Source organism: Saccopteryx bilineata, chromosome 1 (genome assembly GCF_036850765.1).
Source record: "Saccopteryx bilineata isolate mSacBil1 chromosome 1, mSacBil1_pri_phased_curated, whole genome shotgun sequence".
In the NCBI taxonomy this organism is placed as follows: domain Eukaryota; kingdom Metazoa; phylum Chordata; class Mammalia; order Chiroptera; family Emballonuridae; genus Saccopteryx; species Saccopteryx bilineata.
The window spans coordinates 377905710-377931328 of record NC_089490.1 but is presented as its reverse complement, the minus strand read 5'-3'; the positions used below and the strand labels follow the sequence as shown (position 1 = coordinate 377931328).

The window sequence follows — 25619 nt, the reverse complement described above, 5'->3', positions numbered from 1 at the left end:
AACAGTTCATAGTTTTAAGCTCTTCTACCATTGTCCCTAAATTTATATATTTCTCTTTGGGAAGACCTAGCTGTGAATTTGAGGTTTTTTTGTTTTGCTGGACAGTGGTAATGATGATAGAATTTATTATGAAAAGGGGTTTAAGTTGGGCAAATATTTAAATTTTTTAGATTAATAGATATTTCATAACAAGCCATAAATATTGAATAAAGCCAAAAGGGTAAAATTATAACCTAGTTGATGTTTTTCTGACATTTTTTTTTTTTTTTTTTTTAATACAGTATTTATTTGTCTCCCCTCTGTCAAACCCTGAGCCAACCATTTTCCCCAGGCTTCCTGGGGAGGTATAGGAAAAGGAACACACAGGGCAGGCAAGTCACGGGACGGAAAAAGAACTATGGGAGGTGGAGACAGCTCCTTCACATGGCGAAGAGGATGAGAAAGGCCACCATCAGGCAAAAGAGTCCCATGGCCTCTGAGAGGGCAAACCCCAGAATGGCGTAGGAGAAGAGTTGTTGCTTCAGAGAAGGGTTCCTGGCATAACCAATGATGAGGCTCCCAAACACAGTCCCAATTCCAGCCCCAGAGCCTGCCACCCCCACTGTGGCAGCCCCAGCCCCGATGAACTTGGCTGCTGTATCTATGTCCCTTGAAATGGCACTGGTCTGGAAGCTGCGGCTAGAAATAAGTGAGGTCGGGGTATGTGGGGCTGCCCAGCTGCTGAGGCTCTCATCTGTCAGTGTCTCTGGTCTGTTCAGCACCACTGCAGACAGTGACCGGGTCAGCAGCTGAGAGGTGTTCCTGACCAAGGAGGGGGTGGAAACAAACTTGGTGCAGGCATACATTTTCAGGGGATGATGGGGCTGTGGCAGGAGCTGCTCCTACTGCGAAGAAGACCGAGAGGGCTGTTTTTCTAACATTTTACTTGTTTTAGCTAGTGAATTAATATGGCTACCCTTGATCTAAAGAAGCCACATGTATCCTGACCAGGCGGTGGCGCAGTGTATAGAGTGTTGGATTGGGATAAGGAGGACCCAGGTTTGAGACCCCGAGGTTGCCAGCTTGAGCGCGGGCTCATCTGATTTGAGCAAAACTCACCAGCTTGGACCCAAGGTCACTGGCTCGAGCAAGGGATTACTTGGTCTGCTATAGCCCCACGGTCAAGGCACATATGAGAAAGCAATCAATGAACAACTAAAGTGCCACAACAAAAAACTGATTGATGCTTCTCATCTTTCTCCCTTCCTGTCTGTCTGTCTGTCCCTATTTATCCCTCTCTGTAAAAAATAAAAATAAATTTAAAAAGCCACATTAAAATTTTTTTATTTATTTTTATTCAAGGAAGAGGCAAGGAGGCAAAGAAACAAATTCCCACATGTGCCCTGACCGAGATCCACCTATCAACCCCAGTCTGGGGCTGGTGTTCTGCCCATCTAGGGCTGCTGCTCTGTTGCTTGGCAACCCAACTATTTTAGTGCCTGAGGCAAGGCCATGGAGCCATCTTCAGCGCCTGGGGCCAACTTGCTCATTCAAGCCATAGCTGCGGAGAGGAGCAGTGGAGAAGCAGATATTCACTTCTGTGTGCTCTGACCAAAAATCAAACCCAGGACTTCCACACGCAGAGCTTCATATTTTAAAAGATTTTTAAAAAGATTTTATTTAATGATTTAGAGGGAGAGAGATCATAGTTGCTTCACTTTTAGTTGTTCATTGATTGCTTCTATGTGCCTTTACCAGGCAAACCCTGCGTTTCCAACCAGTGACCTCAGCGTTCCAGATCAACCCTTTATCCCTCATTGGGTTTTGTTTTGTTTTTTTAAAAAGACAGAGAGAGGGATAGACAGGGACAGACAGAGAGGAACAGAGAGAGATGAGAAGCATCAATCATCAGTTTTTTGTTGCGAGACCTTAGTTGTTCATTGATTGCTTTCTCAAACATGCCTTGACTGTGGGCCTTCAGCAGACCGAGTAACCCTATGCTCAAGCTGGCGACCTCGGGGTCTCGAACCTGAGTCCTCCGCATCCCTGTCCGACACCCTATCCACTGCGCCACCGCCTGGTCAGGCCCCCATCTTTTTTTTTTTTTTTTTTTTTTTTTGTATTTTTGTATTTTTGTATTTTTCTGACTCTGGAATCGGGGAGAGACAGTCAGACAGACTCCCGCATGCGCCCGACCGGGATCCACCCGGCACGCCCACCAGGGGGCAATGCTCTGCCCCTCCGGGGAGGCGTCACTCTGCCATGACCAGAGCCACTCTAGCGCCTGGGGCAGAGGCCAAGGAGCCATCCCCAGCGCCCAGGCCATCTTTGCTCCAATGGAGCCTTGGCTGCGGGAGGGAAAGAGAGACAGAGAGGAAGGAGGGGTTGGGTGGAGAGGCAAATGGGCGCTTCTCCTATGTGCCCTGGCTGGGAATCGAACCCGGGGCCCCCACGCGCCAGGCCGATGCTCTACCGCTGAGCCAACCGGCAGGGCTCCCATCGGGTTTTTTGTTTGTTTGTTTGTTTTCATCTCTGTCTCATTAGTATTTAAGAGAGCTTGTGTGCTTAGTGTCTTAAGTTCAGTTTTCTCTGAGTTAACTTCACAAAATAAATACAAGGTTAAGCATGGAAAGTAAAAAGACAACCTACCAAATAGAATAAAATTTCTATAAACTGTATATCTGATAAAGGACTTGTATCTATAACACATAAAGGACTCTAGCAAGTCAATAATAAAGATAACCCAAGAAAAAATGGGCAAAGAATTGAATAGACATTTCTCCAAAGAGATACAAGGAGCCAATGAGAAAATGCTGAACTTTATTAGTTATCAGGGGAATGTAGATCAAAATCGTAATGAGATATCATTTTATACCTGTTAGGATGGTTATAATCTTCAAAAAGGGAAAAAATAAAAAGTTTAATAACACATGTTGATGAAGAGGTGGAAAAATTGGAATCCTCATAACACTGTTGATGGGAATGTTAAATGGTTCAATAGTTTTGCAAAACAGTCTGACATGTTTCAAAATGTAAAACAGAATTACCATATGAATTATCCATTTCACTTCTAGGTATATACCTAAGGGAGGGAGGCATAAAATGAACACCCAAAACAAACAATGTGAGATATCCATACAGTGGAATATTTATGGCAATAGAAAGGAAAGTACTAGTACATGTAAAGTGAAAGCCAGAAATAAAAGAACATATATTGTATGATATTGTTTACATGAAATACCAGCACATCTGTAGATACAGAAAATAGATTGGTGGTTGGATAGGGCCAGGGAATTGAGAAATGGGAATGACTGTTTATGGGTACAGGTTTCTTTTTAGAGTTACATATAAAATCTTTTAAAATCTATTGTGATGGTTACACAACTCTGAATATACCAAAAACCATTGAATTGTATACTTTAAATGGGTGTTATTTGTCCTGGCTGGATAGGTCAGTTGGTTAGACCATTGTCCTGAAGCACGGAGGTTGCTGGTTTGATACCCAGTCAGGGCACATACAGGAACAGGTTGGTGTTCCTGTCTCTCTCTCACTCTCTCTCTTCCTCTCTCTAAAAAATCGATAAAGCCTGACCAGGCAGTGGTGCAGTGGATTGAGCGTCAGCCTGGGACGCTGAGGACCCACGTTCGAAACCCAGAGGTCGTCGGCTTGAGCAAGGGGTCAGTGGCTCGGCTGGAGGCCCCCTCCCCCAATCAAGGCACATAAGAGAAAGAAAGCAATGAACAACTAAGGTGCTGCAACTATGAGTTGATACTTCTCATCTTTCTCTTTTCATGTCTGTCTGTCTCATGCTAAAAAATATAAAATAAAAAATATAAAACTGAAAGTTAAAAAATAAGTACATGGGTGAATTGTATGGTATTTAATTGTCTTAGTAAAACGATAATTTAAAAAGTTTAAAAGGTCAAACATGGCCCTGGGCAGTGGCTCAGTAGTAAAGCATACTCCTGGAGTGTGGGTGTCCTGGGTTCAATTCCCAGTCAGGGCACACAGGAGAAGCGCTTCTCCACCCCTCCCCGCTTGCTTCTCTCTCTGTCTCTTCCCCTCCTGCAGCCTTGGCTTGATTAGAGTGAGTTGGCCCTGGGCGCTGAGGATGGCTCCATGGCCTATGCCTCGGACGCTAAAAAGAGCTCAGTTGCTGAGCAATGCACCAGATGGACAGAGATCACCACTAGTGGGCTTGCAGGGTGGATCTTTTATTTTATTTTTTTATTTATTCATTTTTAGATAGAGAGGGAGAGAGAGAGACAAAGAGAAGGAGGGAGGAGCTGGAAGCATCAACTCCCATATGTGCCTTGACCAGGCAAGCCCAGGGTTTCGAACCAGCGACCTCAGCACTTCCAGGTCATGCAGAGTAATATCATTGGTATGTGCATGCCTTGGAAACTAGTCCCAAGTTTTGTTATGCTCCTTTTATTGGGGGCCCTATCCTACTCCCCATAGTAATCCCTTCCCCCAGATGTCTGTGGATAGAATTTTATTTACTTATTTTTTTTTCTTTTTATTTTTTTTTTGTATTTTTCCGAAGCTGGAAACGAGGAGGCAGTCAGACAGACTCCCACATGCGTCCGACCGGGATCCATCCGGCATGCCCACCAGGGGGTGATGCTCTGCCCATCTGGGGCATCGCTCCACTGCGACCAGAGCCATTCTAGTGCCTGAGGCAGAGGCCAAGGAGCCATCCTCAGCACCCGGGCCAACTTTGCTCCAATGGAGCCTTGGCTGCGGGAGGGGGAGAGAGAAAGAGGAAAGAGAGGGGGAGGGTTGGAGAAGCAGGTGGGCGCTTCTCCTGTGTGCCCTGGCCGGGAATCGAACCCGGGACTCCTGCACGCCAGGCCGACGCTCTACCACTGAGCCAACCGGCCAGGGCCTGTGGATAGAATTTTAGAGGTTCCGTGAACTTGAATGGGGAAAATAAAATTTTATTTTCACTCATCTTAAGTTAAATTGAGCCTTTCCTTTAATAATGAAGGTAGGCAAGTAACCATGCTAGTAGTGTTAGCAACAGCTGTGATTGAGATATAAATATATTGTTGGGGTGTTTTTTTTGTTGTTGTTGGTTTTTTTTTAATTAATTTTTTTACAGGGACAGAGAGAGAGTCAGATAGAGGCATAGATAGAGACAGACAGACAGGAACGGAGAGAGATGAGAAGCATCAATCATCAGTTTTTCGTTGTGACACCTTAGTTGTTCATTGATTGCTTTCTCATATGTGCCATGACCACGAGCATTCAGCAGACTGAGTAACACCCCCCCCCCCCCCCCCTGCTCGAGTCAGTGACCTTGGATCCATGCTAGTGAGGTTTTTGCTCAATCCAGATGAGCCTGCACGGAAGCTGGCAACCCTGGGGTCTCGAACCTTGGTCCTTCTGCATCCCAGTCTGACGCTCTATCCACTGCGCCACTGCCTGGTCAGGCTGGGATATAAATATATTGTTATATTGTATTGTGTTAAGCATCTATTACTATATAAAACTTTGTTTTAAAACCATTTCAATAAAATTAGTTTTCTTTGAAATTTCTTATAAATGTGTATTTAAGAATATTCTTAATACACAGTGGCACAGTGGATAGAGTGTCGGCCTGGGACACAGAGGACCCAGGTTTGAAATCCTGAGGTCCGTGGCTTGAACATGGCTCACTGGCTTGAACGTGGGGTCATAGATATGACCCCGTAGTTGCTGGCTTGAAGCCCAAGGTCACTGGCTTGAGCAAATAGCGCCCTGGTCATCACACGTACGAGAAAGCAGTCAAAGAACGACTAAGGTGCCAGTGCCACAACAAAGATTAGTGCTTCTCATCTCTCTCCCTTCCTGCCTGTCTGTCCATGTCTGTCCCTCTCTCTGTCTCTCTCTCTAAAAGAAAAAATATTATTCTGAGAAAAGGTCCATTGTCTTTACGTAGTACTTTGAGAGTTCCATGCCACCGAGAAAGGTTAGGAAGCCTTTAAAGCCATAGTTTTCAACTGAGGCTGCATATTAGAACAACTTGGAGAGTTTGGGTTTGTTTGTTTTTTTTCTTTTTATTTATTTATTTTTAGGTGAAAGGAGGGGAGATAGTGAGACAGACTCCTGTATGCACCTCAACCCTGTCTTGGACTGGTGCTTGAGTACCGAGCTGTTTTTAGCACCTGAGGCTGATGTGCTCAGACTGGTAGAGCTATCCTCAGTGCCAAGGGCCATGCTTGAACCAATCAAGCCACTAGCTGAGGGTGGGGGAGAGGAAGAAAAGCAGATAGTTGCCTTTCCTGTGTGTCCTGACTGGGAATCGAACCCGGATGTCCATACACCAGGCTGACACTCTATCCACTGAGCCACCGCCAGGGCCTTTTCATTTTTTTAATAGAGATGTTCTGGCCCTGGCCAGGTAGGTAGCTCAGTTGGTTAGAGTGTTCTGATGCACCAAGGTTTCCAGCTCAATCCTCAGTCAGGGAACATAAAAGAATCAACCAAAGAATGCATAAATAAGTGAAACAACAAGTATCTCTCCCCTTCTCTCTAATCAGTTTTTTAAAAGGGTGATGTTCCAGTCCCAGTTGTAGGGATTCTGATTTACTTCATCAGTGGTGAGGCTTGTGCATCTTTTCAAATCACCTTTCCCCCAGTTGATTCCAGTGTGCTGCCAGTAGAATAATGGCTTTATTTTAGTAAGGAGACATTTATACTTGCTGTGATTATGCTGGTCAGAATTTAGATGCTATCTTCTGAATTTTCTCTGTTCTTTTACAGGTTGTAGTATACATTATCTAGTTTGGTTGGTTAATTTTCAGCAAGTGAATCTTGAGTAATTTGCTTTCCCATCCAGCTGCTTTGAAACACTAATCATTAACTTTGGCTAAAGCAAGTCAAGTATTAACAGTTCTTTAGTTCCCGATTTAAACATCTTGTATCAGATTAGCTTATTTTATCGTATATGGTTGGAATCTTATAAATTAGGATCCTTTAAAGTTTGTTTTTTCAAGAAGTAAACGCTTTTGAAAGAAGTCTGTTTTGCTGTATCCCAAGTGTCCTTTCAACAGTGTCTAGCATATACTAGGCTTTGAACAAATATTTCTCAGGTGAATAGTAAAAATTCAAACATGAGAAGAGATACAATAAAAAGTGAGTGTACGTATTTGTATGTGTGTCTTTGTGTCTCCCCAGCCTACCCCCGCTTTTTTTTAAAAACAGTATTATGGAGATCCATGTTACTAACTATAGACCTTGTTTTTAGTGAGAACAAATTCCATGATAATATTTAAGCGGTTTTTCTATTCATGATTATTTAAATTACTTCTAGTCTTATGCCAATAAATAGCCTACAGGTAACTATTCAATATACCTGTACAGTAAGAGATGTTGGCAGAAGTGGAATTCAGGGCCAGACATTCATATTAAATTTAAATTTTGATCAGTATTACTACTTGATCCTGTCAACAATGTGAGAATGTCTGTTTCTACTTACTCTTCCCAATGCAATGTTAATTATAAAACACTTGATCTGTCTTATGTTTACATTAGTATTTTTTTGAGTGAAGTTTGTTGTTACTTTTTTCTAGGAACAGTTTGAATACTTTCTTTTTTAGTTGCTGCTTTTTTGTTGACTGGACTTTATTAGTAAATTTTAGTAGTCGGCCAGTGTGTTGAGGATCTTTTAAGTTTGTCTTTGGACTTTGATTATAATTTTTTTGTACACAAGTTTGTTTATTTATTTATTGACACAAATTTAAACTTAATGAATTAAGTTATCTTTTTCAAAGGCTTCTGAAGAGGCTTTTTCTTGCAGAGATAAATTTCAGTACGCTTTTCTCTAGTTCTTTCCTGTTTTCCTGTTTTTAATGTTCAAGTCTTTGAGCTACCTAATTTTTATTTTGGTAGAAAGGGTAAAATAGGAATTCAGCTTTATTTTGACAAAGTTGACTTTGCAGTTATTCTAACAAATGACTGTATTTATTCTAACAACATACTTGGAATAATCTATCATTCTGATTTGAAATGTCGCCTTTATTGTAACCATTACCAAACTGTTTTACTGTGCCATTTTACTCATTAAACTTTACCAGTTTTTAGTATTTTGAGCAAACTATTTATAAAGCTTTTTATATTAATAATTTTGATAGAAAAGTACGTTAGTCTTTTGAAAGATGTTTTGTTTTGTTTTTCTATAAATAAATGTGTATTTGCCTCACCAGGCACTGAGTCAGTAGATAGAACATTGACCTGGATGCTGAGGACCCAGGTTCGAAAACCACAAGGTCGCTGGCTTGAGCAAGGGGGTCACTTGCTCAGCTGGAGCCCCTGGTCAAGGCACGTATGAGAAAGCAATCTGTGAACAACTAAAACGCGCCACAACTAGTTGATGTTTCTCTTTTTTTATGCATTTTTTTCCGAAGCTGGAAACGGGGAGGCAGTCAGACTCCCGCATGCGCCCGACCAGGATCCATCCGGCATGCCCACCAGGGGGCGATGCTCTGCCCCTCTGGGGCGTCGCTCTACTGCGTCCAGAGCCACTTTAGCGCCTGAGGCAGAGGCCACAGAGCCATCCTCAGCGCCCGGGCCAACTTTGCTCCAATGGAGCCTTGGCTGCGGGAGGGGAAGAGAGAGACAGAGAGGAAGGAGAGGGGGAGGGGTGGAGAAGCAGATGGGTACTTCCCTTGTGTGCCCTGGCCGGGAATTGAACCCGGGGCTCCTGCACGCCAGGCCGACACTACCACTGAGCCAACCGGCCAGGGCCAGAGTTGATGTTTCTCATCTCTGTCCCTGTCTGTCCATTTGTCTGTCTCTCTCTCGTTTGCTTAAATAAATAAATAGAATGTATATTTATTAGTGGTAGAAGGTAATTTATTTTAAAGAAAAGTATGTTTTCCCTAGGTAACATTTTTCCTAAATATATGACTTCAAACTTGTTTATTTTGACTGACTTGTTCTATGAGATATTGCCACTAAAAAGAAAAAGAAAAAGTGTTAAAGACAATGCTACCCTTACTCTTCCTTCTTAATATTGACACATAGGGTCATATTATAGATTTCCAGAAATTCTGCAAAAAGGTGGCCTAAAACTTTGTATGAATTAATATACATATGACTTACTGTGAATCACTTTTTTTGTGGTACTCAGTAGTATTCTGAACAACTGCTAGCTACTATTAAGATTGTATTTCTATAATTTAAGAACAACTACCTTATTAAAGGCTTTAGAAAATATCAAAAGATATATGGGGAGAATCACCTTATATTTCCATCATCCATCACCCACATGATTACTAAACATTTTAGTACAATCTTTTAGTGAAGATTTATTTTATAGTTTTCATTATACCATATATAAAATTTGTGAGTCACCTTTTTAAAACTTTTACATCAAAATAAGATTTTCATGTTCTTTCAATGCTTTCTCTTTGTGGCTCAGGATGAATGCACTATAGCAGTGTTTCTCAAAGTTGGTCCAGGGACCCTGGGGGTTACTAAGACTTTCAGAGGATCTATGAGTTCAAACTTTTATAATAAATTTAAGGCATCATTTGCCTTTATCACTCTTAACCTTTTATGAGTGTATAGTGAAATTTTTACATGATGTGATATAGCAAATTGAATGCAGAAGCAGATAAGAAAATCCAGCTACATTTTAAAATCAGGCATTAAACATATTTATAAATAGGTAAAACAAGTATATTCTCATTGAATCTTAGTGGTTTTTAATTAAAATGTTACTAGTATGTAAATAATTTTATTTGAACATAAACAAATGAATAAATACCATTTTTCTGTTTTAATTTTTTTTAAAGATTTTATTCATTTTAGAGAGAAGGGAGAGAGAAAGTGGAGAGGAGCAGGAAGCATCAACTCCCTTATGTGCCTTGATCAGGCAAACACAGGGTTTCAAACCCGTGACCTCAGTGTTCCAGGTTGATGCTTTATTCACTGTGCCACCACAGGCCAGGTTATTCTCAGTTTTAATTTCTTCTTTTTTGTTTTTTTTTTTTTCTTGTGACAGAGACAGAGAGAGTCAGAGAGAGGGACAGATAGGGACAGACAGGAGGGGAGAGAGATGAGAAGCATCAGTTCTTCGTTGCAGCACCTTAGTTGTTCATTGATTGATTTCTCATATGTGCCTTGGTGGGCCTTCAGCAGACCCAGTAACCCTTTGCTCGAGCCAGTGACCTTGGGCTCAAGCTGGTGAGCTTTTCTCAAACCAGATGATCCCGCGCTCAAGCTGGCGACCTCAGGGTCTCGAACCTGGGTCGTCTGCATCCCAGTCTGATGCTCTGTCCACTGCGCCACCGCCTGGTCAGGCTCAGTTTTAATTTCTAATAAAATGAAAACATTAAAAGAGACCACATAAACAAGAGCTTTTTTGACCCATTCAGTAATTTTTCAGAGTATACAAGTGTCCTGAGACCAGAATTTGAGAACTGCTGTTCTGTAGTATTTAATGTAAAAGATGGGTTTATTTAAATATTAAAATATCTTGTAAAAGTACGTGATTACTTGATTTTGATTTTATTCAATTGACTTGTGATAACATAGGTAATAGAAAATGTAGATCTCTCTTATAAAGAGGACATTTTTATACTTTGTCTTGTGATATTGTATCCAGGAACTGATATATTGTGCTGTACTCGAATTAAATTAGACATGAGAGTTTTAAAACAGTAACTTCAGTTTGTTATTTTTTCCCTCCAGGCAGCTGAGTATGTCCCAGAGAAAGTGAAGAAAGCCGAAAAGAAATTAGAAGAGAATCCATATGACCTTGACGCTTGGAGCATTCTCATTCGAGAGGCACAGGTTTAGTGATATAGGATTACATTTCCTTCTCTATGGGTCCAATCACACTACTTGGTTCTGCAGTAATTATTTTTATAATACTACTATTGTAAATGCCGTTTATTGGTTTTCAATTTTAGAATCAACCTATAGACAAAGCTCGGAAGACTTACGAACGCCTTGTTGCCCAGTTCCCCAGTTCTGGCAGATTCTGGAAACTGTACATTGAAGCAGAGGTTAATATTTTATTTTATTTTTCTTATATAGCATCTGATGGGAATTGTAGCATACACTGTAGTGGTAAAAACAAGTTAGGAACATAGATGGCACAACTTGGACAAGGAGGATTTAAATGTCTCTCGCCTTTATTTTGTAAAATAGGTATGAAGGAGTAATTAAAATGAATTTTTGAAATTTGGGTCTTTACAAGCTGATGATTGTTGCATTTTGCAGTTGCAACAACATTAAAACAGTTTCAATGGTATTGGAGTGCTTTAGCCTTTTATTTACTTGTCATGTGTCAATTTATTGCCTCCTGTGTCATTTATTTAGAACTCATTTTTCTTTTTATTCCTGCTTACAAAAATATGAACTACCGGTATAAGAAAATACAGAAATGTTAACTTAGTTTCATAGGGTATTTTAAATGTCTCTGGTAAAATGCAACATTTAGATGAAAAGTTATTTCAGATTTTAATTTCATGAAAATACATGGTAAGCACTTCAATAATTTAGAGAAAAATTTTTTCTGTAGGAAAGAGTTTACATTATACAGGGATAAGCTAATGAGGCTTAAACCTGCGTAATCATAGTTTACACCACAATACTTTTTAAAAATTGCTTTCTGTCTTGATATTTGATGTCGAGCATGTTTATTTTAAAGAATTAGGGCCCCATTCTTAATTAGAAGAGGATGTTCATTTTTGAAGACTGGAATTAGCAGTCAAAATGATAAAGCATTAATGTGTTGGTAACAATTGGCACCAAGTAATCATTTTTTAGGTTATAAATAGGATGGAAGGGGGTGAGCTGGGCATACCTGATATCTACATTAAACTGAAAGTGTTATCCATTTCTTTTTATAACTTCTGAAGTAGTCTTATTTAAAATATTAATTTTGTAATATAAATTCTCAACATAATCCAAGTACACTGCAGCCTCATCATATTTTCCACAGCTAAAATTTGATAATATGTGGGTCTGTTTTGGACCTGTTCAAAGGGCTTTAGTCATCAGCGATACTGAACAGATTGCAACACAACACGGTGTTGTTACCTGTGATGTGTTTTTCTCAGACTAGACTAAACCAACAGCAGCTTTAAGTGGAGGCTACAGTGTACTCAGTGTATTTATGATAAAGTTTGTATCGTATTACTTTGGGAGTGGGAGAATTACTGGACAATAGCAGGAACATTGTGTGTGTGTTAAATTTTTTGTATGTGATTGTATTTGTGGTATGTGTGTGTATGTTTGTTATGTGAGAGAGATTGTACCTTATGTGGAGTCTGGTTGTGGTTTGGGCCCAGGACCATGTCCTTAAGGTTTTGCCACTTACCCTTTGGGACTATTTCTTTTCTTAATATATTTAATCATCAGAGTAACCTGGCACGAAATTTACCAGGTGAGTGAATAGTTCTATCTGACGTATGCTGAAACCAGTGCTGCTTTGTATACTCATTAAAAAGCAAGGAACCTGAATCACCTGTATTTGGTCTGCGTTCCAGTTTGACTTGACAAACACAGCTTATATGCACACTCATCAGAAATGAACATCACTGGTGTATAATAGGTTTTTTTGTGTGTGTTTTTTTTATATAATGAAATAGTACTTTCTGAATTTTAGAAATATCTTTCAGTTTTCAAATACCCAGTCATTATTCATGTTTTTTATTACAGCTCAAGTTAAAGTGAAATTAGCAATTAGATATTCTATCCTTAATATAAACACAATGAGTATAAAGCCATTTCCTAACTAAAAATATAAACTGCATTCTCAAAAAGAATTCTAAAACAAGATGTTATTCCAAGGGGCTGAAAGTTGTTTAAGTGTCAGACTCGTTTCATACAATACTTCAGAGCTGCTAGCAGTTGCCTGATTTGTTTAGTTGGTAATGATTGCAGTTATTTTATACACATACACACAAACATGAATGTATGTATAAAACATCTTCTGAGAAAAAAATGTTAAAGAACATATTTTGTATTTTGTAAACATTTTTATTTCTGGTTTAGGAGTTAAGTAAGATTAAATTGAATCTTGATTTCAGAAATACATATTCTGAACTGTGTTTTTCTCTTTCCTGATTTACTCTTTATTTTTTATAATTCTCACATTTTGTACCTTGTTTAGACTGTGAAATGATAAAATTTTCTTTGGCTATATCACCCAACGTGGCCTTTAATATTTCTGTGAAGACACAACCTATTCATAATACATTAAAATCTAAAGTAATAATAAGAATGTCTTTATATCAAAGGTAGTACTAACAGTGTTTACATAATATCCTGTGTGCACTCTCAAGAAAATAAAGTTTTATTGATATATTTGTTGTAACTCAGTACTTCATGGTGGGAAAATTGTGATGTTTCATTTATTTACATTCGGCTAAACCAACTTGTCCAAATACATTTAGTTCTTCTCTAATAGAAAAACATACATCTTCCATAACAAGAGATGATTTGCTTCCCCAGAGAAATTTCTTGTAAATATTACTTAAGATTAAAGTGATGCAAAAAGAGTTTTTTTACTTTTAAGTTTGAAGTTAAAATGTTAATAACACTAATCTGATATTTTAAAATATTTGCCAGTATGTCAGCTTTTTTTTTATCAGTGATCATTTAGCAGATACTGGATGCTTGTGTGAAATTTGAGCTTTAACGTGTCATCCTTAATTCATTATCTTTTGTTTATTTTAATTTTTTTTGCTAAAGCATAGAAAATGTTGGAGGTAAAATTCTATGGTTCTAATGGAAGCGCATTTAAGACCAACATCTTTGTATTGGTGTTTACATAATTTCAAAATTACGCCAAATTACTTCAGTGTTGTATGTATTGTACAGTCATGTGCCACATTACGACATTTTGGTTGACAGACCGCATATACGATGGTGGTGTAACGTAGCTCAGTTATGTAGTGGACTAGACCATCTAGGTTTGAGTAAGTGCACTGTAGTTTGCACAATAACAAAATCACCTAACACTCTATTTCTCAGTATGCCTATTGTTAAGCAGCTCATGACTGACTGTATGGGCAATCACATTTTGCCTCAGGTATGTGAGAATTATTTCTTTACTCTTGAATTCCAAATCTGCTAGTGTACATGATATAACTCATAAGAACAAACAATTATATGACTAATTTTAAAGTGAAATAGTTATCAGATATAGTCTAATTGTGATTGTTATATGAAAATACATTTGCTGCTAGTTAGTTTTAAAGTAAACTTAATAGTTTTTAATACATCTGTAGCCATTTAGTTGATAAATGGGTTTCTTAAATCTGCAGTGTACTGTATTTTTGAGTTTGAGAAGTGTCAGTTTTTAAACACGAGTTCAGTGGAATATCCCATCAGAGCCTCCAAGCTCTCTAAAGAACTACTTTTTAAAGTGGTCAGAAGGGTCACTAAGTATCACAAAATGGAGAAAGTTCTTAGTTTTGCTATATTATTTTAAAATTTTCCCCTTTATGATTACAGCTTTCCCTGTAGCTAGGTAGTCAGTGTGACAGCATGTAAGATATCTTATAGTTAAAAGTAATTTTTTTTTAATTGGGCCACATTAATAAGAAAATTTCCTTTGAAAATATGTTTTTTATTGGTAGCTGAAGGACAAATGAAGGTGATACTGCTGGTAATAGCTACAATATATCTTACTGTCTGTGGGAGCTGTAATTCTTTAATAAAAGTATATAGGTCCTGGTTGGTTGGCTCAATGGTAGAGCGTCAGCCAGGGCACACAGGAGAAGCGCCCATCTGCTTCTCCACCCTTCCCCCCCTCTCCTTCCTGTCTATCTCTCTCTTTCCCTCCTGCAGCCAAGGCTCCATTGGAGCAAAGTTGGCCCGGGCAGTGAGGATGGCTCCATGGCCTCTGCCTCAGACGCTAGAATGGCTCAGATTGCAGTGGAGCAATGCCCCAGATGGGTAGAGCTTCGCCCCCTGGTGGACATGCTGGGTGGATCCCAGTTGGGCACATGCTGGAGTCTGTCTGACTGCCTCCCCACTTCTCACTTCAGAAAAATACATACACACAAAGTATATAAAGAATTGGTCGCTTTTTCTAAAAAACATGAATACCTTTTCATGCAAATAATGGGTTATAAAGTATACATTTTCAATTTTTTCAAAATAACCTTTCTACTTGGGAAAAATGACTAAAAGTACCTTTCTTCTTGGAAAATGGAAGTGAACTCAGGATGGAACATGAGTGACCTAACTTGAAATAAACTCCACTGTCTTTACTGTTTTAATGCCTCTAAGTAGCAGTTTAAACTGTATTTTAATGTTCTGTATATATTGAGCAATGTGATTTTTTAAATGCAGATAAAATTATTGCATTATCATATAGATTATATATTCTTCAGCTTGCAACCTTTAAAAATAATATTTGTACTCTTTTTCCTATAGATTGCTCCTTTCCTGTTTGTAATAAATGTTGGTCCATGTCTGTGTGATTATTCAGATTGTATTCTAAAATAACAATATTCTCTGTAGTTTCTTAAATGCATATATAATGTAGTATAGGGGTGTAAAAGAAAACAAATTATTTGCAAACAGAATGGAGTGATAAAATATCTGAGAGTGCTTTGAGTAATTACATACTATTTTTAAAAATATATTTTCATGTTTACTACTGTAAGTAGGAAACTTCTATTTTTGGTTCTTTTATGTCTTATCCACTTTGCCTTCTCGTAGCATAGATGTTTAGGTGTTGTCATTTCTAACATGGTCTATTATATATTTTCCCCTGAGAATCTTTTCTCTTCACCCAAAGGCATTGCATAATAAACTGTTTACAAAAGGACATAGTTAATTTAGATAAGAGATTCCTTTTTTAAAAATCTTATATTATATTCTTTGTATCATGTAGGTAGTTTATTATTTTATATGAAATGTAGACTTACTTTTAAACAAAACCTTGCACAGGTCAATCTGATTACCTTTATATTTCTTAACTTTATAAAGCAAAATTATCTTTGCAGTCACTGATAAACATTGATAAAAATGGTCATATTTTTCCCTCTGCATATACTCTTAAATTTTTAACCCAGCTTTTTTATATTCTATTTTTGTATGTGTAATAGAGTTATGATATATTCTGAAAATGTGGAGACTAGATTTTAATAAAAAGTACCTACATTCCAAAATTTGTTGTGAAACTTAAAAGGGCTGTTTGATCATGCAATTTGGAGTTCTCCTGTGGGTAGTGTTTTACTCAAAATTTATTGAGCATTTATGGAATAACATAACATTTAATATACAATACTTAATAGTTTTCTTAAAATTACTGGGCATTGTAGTCAATAGATTTAAGGAATTTGTTATAAGACACTCCCTCCCATGCCTTTGTGAAGAGGCATTAAAGATAGGCTCCATGAATAAACACAAACATATTTAAGCCTTTCATAATATCAAAATTCAAAACTCCCATATTCCCATATTTGTATATAGAACTAATTCTAACAGGAAAAACATTTTAGGGTGCTCTGCATTTTTGGTTCTAACTTGAGTATAAGGGAACCAGGTAGCAATTAGTTGACTTTCTCTTTAAAAAACATTAACAAAAACTCTTGAAGTCAAAGGCTCAACTATTTTCTAACAGGTATATTGTGGGGGGGAGAGTTGTTTACTGTGTGCTTTCAACTTGGAAACAGCTATTTGGTATGAGTCTGGTTCAGGGTACTTCTAAGAAATGAAGATGACAAATAATACTAGTGATATCAAAAGCTAGACTTCTAAATTAGGAAAAGTGCATTTATTTGCTTATAAATATTTTATTTTTTAAATTTTAAACAGTTTTGCTCTTTGGAGCAGAACACAAATACTGTAACAATCAATTGTAGTATATAAATTTTTCTCCCACATGTTCAGTCCACAACAGTATCAACAAAATTATGAATATTTGCTTTGAATACAACTTGTTGATAAACTAAACAGCTTTATTTAAGGCTCAGGAAAGCGTAACAGTGGGTAAGTTTTATGGGGTTTTTTTTATATAAATTTTATTTTAATGGGGTGACATCAATAAATCAGGGTACATATATTCAAAGAAAACATTTCCAGGTTATCTTGTCATTTAGTTCTGTTGCATACAAGTTTTATGGTTTTGTATGCTAGGGGACTTTTAAAGAAGAATTTTGTTTGGAAATAGTAATATTTATAAAGACTGGGTTATATGTGAAAGACAGTATTAAAGTACAGTTTTGGAATAATTTGAAATGTGATATAGTCTAAAGATAAAGTCTGAAAGCTATTTTTAATCTTTCTAATACTTTTCATATGACAGAACATGTTTGATTACACTTTTTTTAATGCAAGATTTTAGCTCTGGCATGTAATAGCATTATTGTATGTCATTGTCTAAAGATTCCTATGTGGGAAATGGTTTACCCCTTTTCCAGTTTTATTGAGATATAACACTGTATAAGTTTAAGATATACAACAATAATTTGATATGTGTGCATACTGCAAAATGATTATTGCAATGTTAACATTCATCACCTCACATAGTAAAGTGGGAAATGGTCTTTTATGGTGAGATTTTTCTGTAACTTTTCATATTGAAATTGGAGAAAAAAGTTGACCGTTTCATAATGATGTTTTCCGTGAAAATTTTTCTACTCAGCAAACCCTGAATATGCAAGTATTACATATTTACAGCCAAAGTGGATGTTAAGTTTAAAGCTGGAAGATAAATTAGTTTAGCCATCCTATTTTATACATGAGTAAAATAAATCAAGAGATTGTTGTCCCTTAAACCCAAACTTTACAAACTAGACTGCTTTAGTATTCCCTGGGAAGCATTTAAAATGTACAACAAGCTTTGCAATTGGTATACCAGTATTGCTGACTCAGTCTCCAAAGAAAGGACACATGGAATCTGATGCTGTTAGGTGTTTCTGTTAGTTTTGGGAATTGAGGCTTTACAGGGCAGCATTTGAATCCTGTTTGCTGTGAATATATTTCATACCTTGTAGAATACTCCCTCAACTTGTCTGGACTGGACTATAAAATGATTGAACTCCTGGATAATTCTTCTGACTATACCATGTTGTGATTTATCAGTCAGTATATAAATCAATCAGTTCATCTTAGAGGCAAATCCTGTGTGCTTCATAGTGTTATTGACAGTATGATAACTATTTCTGAGATCAGCAGTCAGGATTCAGGTTGTGTTCTTGACAGTTTTTTACTTGTTGATTTTATTTCTGGGTTTGACACCTGATTTTCTGGCTCCGTAAACAATAGTGTGGGGCAAAAGTAGATTCACAGATGTTTGCATGAAAAATAATACAATAATTAATAAGGCAAGATTAAACTCATATTCATAGCTATAAATCTACTTTTTCCTCATCCTGTATAATCACCTAAGTGCCAAACTCTTAGGCAACTTCTTAGGGAGTCCTGTGTGTTAAGAAGGCCCTTAGGCTGAAGAAGGTGGCTTGAAAGAATTATTGCAGCTTTTATTGATAGCTAACTCTTACCCTTTAGAATTTTTTTTTCCCCCCCCTCTGAAGCTGGAAACGGGGAGAGACAGTCAGACAGACTCCCACATGCGCCCGACCGGGATCCACCCGGCATGCCCACCAGGGGCGATGCTCTGCCCTCTGGGGTGTAGCTCTGCTGTGACCAGAGCCACTCTAGCGCCTGGGGCAGAGGCCAAGGAGCCATCCCCAGCACCCGGGCCATCTTTGCTCCAATGGAGCCTTGGCTGCGGGAGGGGACGAGAGAGACAGAGAGGAAGGAGGGGGGGTGGAGAAGCAAATGGGCGCTTCTCCTATGTGCCCTGGCCGGGAATCGAACCCGGGCCCCCCGCACGCCAAGCCGACGCTCTACCGCTGAGCCAACCGGCCAGGGCCCCCTTTAGAATTTTTTAAACCTGAATACCACATCATAATTTCAGATTATTAGCTAACATCTATTCATTTAATTAGTTTTTAGCCTTTACAAGTACTCCCTATTCTTTTGACAGGTGGGAATGAAGTTTCTAGATATTTCTGTAGTCAAGTTTTTATCCATTTTTGAAGTTTTTACTACACAGATGAGTATAAGTATTAACCATTTTAACTCATGTTCCCTTGTTTAAATATCTTTTTCCTTACTGACTTTTGATAGTCCCTTCCTCACCCACCCCCGTTTTTGTTTTTATTATATATTTAACAAGAAAGGAAGGGAGAGAGGAGGGAAGCATCAATTTGTAGTTGAGGCTCTTTGGTGGTTCATTGATTGCTTCTCATACGTGCCTTGGCCAGGGGCCTCCAGCTGAGCCAGTGACCCCTTGCTCAGTCTAGCCACCATGGGATCATGTCAGTGATCCCATGCTATCCACTGTGCCATCACCAGTCAGGCAACAGATTTTAAATAAAATATAACTTCTAAAATATAAAATTTTAAAAATATAACTTGGGCTCTGGCCCATTGGCTTAGTGGTAGAGGGTTGGCCTGGCATGTGGACATCCCAGTTTCAACTCCTAGTCAGGGCACACAGGGGAAGTGACCATCTGCTTCCCCATTCTTCCTTTCTCTCTCTCTTTCACTTCTCCCACAGCCATGGCTCAATTGATTCGAGTACATCAGCCCTGGCCACTGAGGATGGCTCCGTGGAGCCTCTGTCTCGGGCTAAAAATAGCTTGGTTGCAAGCATCACCCCTGATGACCAGAGCATCGGCCCCTGACGGGGTTGCTGGGTGAATCCCAGTAGGGTTGCATGTGGGAGTCTGTCTCTATCTCCCCTCCTGTCACTTGGGAAAGAAGGAAAAAAGGTAAATTTTATATTTCTAGTTATAATTAAAAATTTCAGCACCAGTGATACTTGTAAAAGTACTCTAATGTCAAAATTTTACAGAATGTAAATATTTTTTTTAAATGAAGTTACCTTAATAAAATGTCTTCTGAAAGTATAGACTTATGTGGTAGGAGGGAGCTTAAATGTATTTGGGGATTTACCAACAAAAAGTTTTGGTATCTGTTTTTGTACATTTAATTCCCTCATCTACCTTTTATTATAATTTTTAACTACTGTGTAATAAGTGAATTTCAAGGTTTGTGGTTCTCTTACGATATGTTAGTAAATCAGAAAATGCATAAAACAGTATTTAGATTATCACTGTTTCAAGTTGAAGGTTTAAATTGTGTGCCAATAACGGGATCACATTTAATCTGCTTTGTTATAGGTTGACTGGCAAGTCAGAGCAGTGCTTTTGCAGGCTATAATATGACATTTTTATTATTTAAGCAATTTCTGTATATTTAAATTTTTTTATTTTTAAAATATAAACAACCAAAATGTTGCAAAAACAATGTAGGGAACTCCCGTATACACTTCACCTTCATTGACCAGTTTTTAGCATTTGGCATATGCTTCTGCTTCAGCCTATTTTTTTCCCGTACCATAGGAGATTTGGTTGCATATATTCTGACCTTTCAACACTTGTTTATTTCCTAATAATGACTATATTCTCATACATAAATAAGAATTTAAGAAATTCAGGAAACAATAGAATTTTAATCTTTAGTCCATGTTCTTTCATTATATAAGTAATCTTTATAGATTTTTTTTTTTTAGTTTGTAAAGGCCATTGCACATAGCTGTCATGTCTTTGGTTTTCTTTGATGTTGATTTAAGTTTCATATTTCCTCAGATTCAGATTATGTACAGTTCTGCTGAAAAACTACAAATGGTTGTGTGTCCTTTCTATTTCATCCTGAGGTACATGATGTTCATTTAATCCTTATAGGTGATTTCATTGTTGACTGTTTTCTCCAATGTATAATTACTTATTTTTTTGTAATAAAGTAATCAGGAGATGCACTCTTCTCTCCATCCTGGGAGCATGCCCACCCGTTCTTCCCTCTCAGGCATGCATCTCCTAAACTCAGAAAGTCCCCGTGAGACTTTGAACCAGGGGAATAATAGGCAGCGCCAGCTGGTCCAAGGCTACCTGAACCTGCATCTTAGGGCCCTTTTTTTCTGACTTTCCAGTGAACCATGTAGCTCTGCCTAGGCCCAATTTCCTATAACATTTACAAAAAATTTTAAGACTTTATTTTAGAGAGGAGAGAGAGAAAGGGAAGGAGCAGGAAGCATCAACTCCCATATGTGCCTTGACCAGGCAAACCCTGGGATTCAAACCGGCCTCCTCAGCATGCCAGGTTAATGCTTTCTCCACTGCGGAAGCGCAGGTCAGACCCTATAACATTCTAGACAACCAAAGCAGTCCCACCTTACACTCTCTCTGTTGCTTCTTATAAAGCCCTTCCTTGTTTCACCTTCCCCAGCTTTAATAAATGTATTCTTAAGATAAAATAATGGGAAGTATTTTTGAGACAAAATCATTTCCAGTTTAGTAACTGCTCACTCCATTTTACTGAGTTTTTTTTGTCTATTGTTGAGTGTAAATATTACTCTATTAATGATGCAAACTTTTAGATTATTGAAAACTATTGTAAATACTATCTTCTCTCTACCTGCCCCACTTTTTTTTCTTTGAAACAGCTTACTAGTAAGTATAGGTAGAAAAGATGACTTACTGGATTTGAGTTTCGGTTATGTCAGTTTTTCAAACATAAGATATTGTCAGTGATACCTTTAAATTTTGTCATAAGTTTTATGGGGATGATAAAAAATACTACCCCACTGGTTCCGTTATATAGAAACTAGTTTTATATTTTTATTAAAAAATCACTGTAGGCTATGAGAAATAAGTATCATCTTTGATTTACTTACTTGAGCAAATGGTATATTTTTTCAAATAAGGATTTGTTTTTTAAGAATCATGGGATCTTTGCATTTAAAACAGTTTAGAAAGTCAGAAAAATCACCTAGATAAATATTTGTGTTTGCAAATATTTTTTTTTAATTTCTTGTTTGAGGCATACATTAGAAAGTTAAAACTTGGAAGAAAATAGTGTTTCTATTAGCATTTAAAGAATGCTTAAGCCATAAAAGTATTCTTTTCCAGAAAGCAAGTTATTAGATGGTAAATTTTAATTTTTCCAGTTCACAGAATAGTTGTGAGGTTTACATTCAAAGAACACATTCCAAGTTAAAAAGAACTTATTTATATAAGCACCTGTGATTTAATTTTTATATAGATAGTGGTTTGGTTATTTTCTAGGTGCCTCAACTGTAGATTCAGAATTCTACCCAATATCTGTGTTATTAAAACAGTGGCCTGATCATTTTTGTAGCATAGAAAGACATTTAAAGAATTTATTTTTTTAAATGTGGGTTATGCTATGATGGATAGTGTGGAGAAATAATACAATTTGGAATATGGTGACCTAGGGTTTTTCTTCTATTGTGAAAATTACTGTGACCTTAAGGAAGCTATTTAATCTCTCTCTTCTCCCCTCTCCAATTTTTTATTACTAAATTTTTAAAACAAAAAAGTAGGATAAATATCGTAGATACTTGTGCATCTTCCACCTTGACCCAGTGTTATGTTTTGTTGTGAATACTTTCTCTGCTTATATAAAGAATATTGTTCTCCATAAACACAATATCACACTAAAAAGAACCAGTAGTAGTGTTCTAGTATAATTTAATATTCAGCTCATATTTACCTTTTTCTAACTCCCAGATTTACTGTTTCTAAAGTTCCCTATTTAACTGTTCAAATAAAAGTTTTCTTTAGACTAATATAATACTGAGTAGTAATGGGGTGAGAATTTTTTATAGTTTTTACTACTAAGAAGCAACTTACTGTGAATTTAAATATATAAATATTTGCAATAAATTAAAATATTTTGTGGCTCTTACCCAAAATATATATGGAACTGTTCTGGGATTCCTAAAAGTAAGCAGGTGATTTTCAATTATGTTACATTTTAGGTGTAGATCTACAAAACTACTGAACTACAGAAAACAATATTATATGTGAACATTATTATATAAGGAAAAGTATGTGAGGGATACATTTTTGAAGGTAAAATATAATCTAGAATAGGGTTTTAGAAGTAAAGAGATAAAAGTCTACATTTTAAAAATCTATTGTTTATTTTCAGTTCTGTCTTGTTAATAATGATTTTTCTTCTGATTATTTTCCTCATGTAATAACATTTATATAATAGGTGCTTACTATATTTTGGCACTGTGTAGTTCTTTTTTTCTCTCTTTTATTCATCCACAAAGGGAAAGAAAGATGGGAGCTGTTTATTTATTTATTATTTTTTTACAGAGACAGTCAGAGAGAGGGATAGATAGGGACAGACAGACGGGAATGGAGAGAGATGAGAAGCATCAATCATCAGTTTTTCGTTGTAACATCTTAGTTGTTCATTGATTGCTTTCTCATATGTGCCTTGACTATGGGCCTTCAACAGATCGAGTCCCTTGCTCAAGCCGGTGACCTTGGGTCCAAGCTGATGAACTTTGCTCAAACCAGATGAGCCCGCTCTCAAGCTGGCGACCTCAGGGTTTCGAACCTTGGTCCTCCACATACCAGTCTAACGCTCTATCCACTGTGCCACCGCCTGGTCAAGCGCACTTTGTGTAGTTCTTACGTGAAATACCTGGTTATCACATTTTACCTTTTGAGGTAGGTATCTGTTAACCTTCATTTTTCTTCTGATGTTCAGCTTTTCTGAGATGTAGAGATCTTACATAGCTCTCCTAAGGACAACGAAATGAAAGGTTAAGCTACGAGGAAGTAAGTAGGAGAGGCAGGGTTTGTACTCTGGTATTTCATTTCTTGTGTTGAGACTCCTAGTCACTAGTCACTATGCTAATTAATCTAAGGAACCTAAAATACCTCTTTCGAAAGCTCATAAAGGTATATACTAGGTTATTAAATGACTCCTTTATTCTTTGCTCAAGAATTTCTTGCATTCTTATCTAGCTATTAGGATTCTGGGTTACATTTAAAAAACATTTAGCTACACACACACATGTAATTTCTACATATGTTAGATGACAGGGCATGGTCACTTCTATGCAACCTTATCTCATGGTTTGAATAAAATCTTAGCTCTAAAATTCTACTTAGCTATTTGTTTAGTTTTACCCTTCACAGTTTAACTTTTTTTTTTTAGTCATGTACACTGCTCACAAAAATTAGGGGATATTTTATCGCTTCATATGCATTTTGACATATGCCCTAATTTTTGTAAGCAGTATATTTGGGTCTAATTTCAAATAGCAGGAATTTTGAATACAGAAGTAGCAAGTTTTAGTAATTCAGTACAGGGACAGAGAGAGGGATAGACAGGAACGGAGAGAGATAAGTATCAATCATCAGTTTCTTGTTGCGACACCTTAGTTCATTGATTGCTTTCTCATATGTGCCTTGACCGTGGGCCTTCAGCAGACCGAGTGACCCCTTGCTCAGGAGCCTTAGGTCTGAGCTGGTGAGCTTTTTTTTTTTTTTGCTCAACCCCGATGAGCTCATGCTCAAGCTGGAGACCTCGGGGTCTCGAACCTTGGTCTTCTGCATCCCAGTCTGATGCTCTATCCACTGCGCCACAGCCTGGTCAGGCAGTAATTCAGAACTTTTAAGAACACATTCTTTACAACTCCAAATGTTTATTTACATTCAGTATTAAAGTGCGAACAGTAAGTTTTACTTTTTGTTTCTGGCTCAGCAATGAGGAGTTTTATTAGAATAGAATTTTCTTAAATCAAGGCAGCATTTATGTTAGTCTTTGAATATATGCTTCCTAAACAGTTTTCTTCATACCTTCTTTCCATTGAAGTGTAAAAGACTTGCAAAGTAAGTTTTTGATTGGATAAGACTGTACTTTTGGTTTTAGAGGGGAGATCTTTGAAATATTTGCAGTTATAAAACTACATGAATAAATGAAAGATTGAAGTCAGAGGGGCACAAAATTTAGCTCTCATTTAAAAAGTTTTGAAGGAGGGTCTGACCTGTGGTGGTGCAGTGGATAAAGCGTCGACCTGGAAATGCTGAGGTCACCAGTTCGAAACCCTGCGCTTGCCTGGTCAAGGCACATATGGGATTTGATGCTTCCTGCTCCTCGATCTTCTCTGTCTCCTCTCTTTCTCTCTCTCCGTCTCTCTCTCCTTTCTAAAATGAATAAATAAAATTTAAAAAATAAAATAAAAATTTTTGAAGGAGGATATTGACTCCTATCATTAATCAGAAAATCAGTTACTGAAACTGGACCAACACTTCCAGTTATTTTTTGTATTATCAGATTTGGGCATTCAAGAAATGTTTTTTGAGCTCATCTCTCTATCACTGAAAACGGAACTATCTTCATGCAGCTTTCTGACACTACTCAGTTGATTCTAAATATTTATGATGGTATGTCCAAACTTGAATTACTTACGTATAAAAGTCTTACAATTCTAAGTTTCCTACAATTGAAGAACTAGGAATTTTGTGGATTCAGTGTTGCTTATTAGTTTTTTCTTTTGTGACAGACAGACAGGAAGGGAGAGATGAGAAACATCAAGTCTCTGTTGCAGCACCTTAGTTGTTCATTGATTGCTTTCTCATATCTGCCTTGACCAGGGGGCTACAGCAGAGTGACCCCTTGCTCAAGACAGCGACCTTTGGCCTCAGCCAGTGCCATGGGGTCATGTCTATGATCCCACACCCGAGCTGGCAACCTCGGGGTTTCAAACCTGGGTCCTCTGCATCCCAATCCAATGCTCTATCCACTGCCACCACCTGGTCAGGCTCAGTGTTGCTTATTCTAG

At 37.6% G+C, this 25619-nt stretch overlaps 2 protein-coding genes across 2 annotated transcripts in view; one reads left to right on the top strand and one right to left on the bottom strand.

Moving 5' to 3' along the window:
- CSTF3 (cleavage stimulation factor subunit 3) overlaps positions 1–25619 on the top strand; it is a 79501-nt gene that overhangs the window by 6906 nt on the left and 46976 nt on the right. Inside the window, exons 2-3 of the mRNA XM_066251235.1 lie at positions 10661–10762; positions 10882–10977. Coding sequence (XP_066107332.1) covers positions 10661–10762; positions 10882–10977 — 198 coding nt within the window. The remainder of the gene's footprint in view (positions 1–10660; positions 10763–10881; positions 10978–25619) is intronic.
- On the bottom strand, positions 255–903 carry LOC136320726 (ATP synthase F(0) complex subunit C2, mitochondrial). The gene has a single exon (XM_066253883.1). It carries the CDS (start codon positions 843–845, stop codon positions 420–422), a length of 426 nt encoding a protein of 141 aa, XP_066109980.1. The 5' UTR covers positions 846–903; the 3' UTR covers positions 255–419.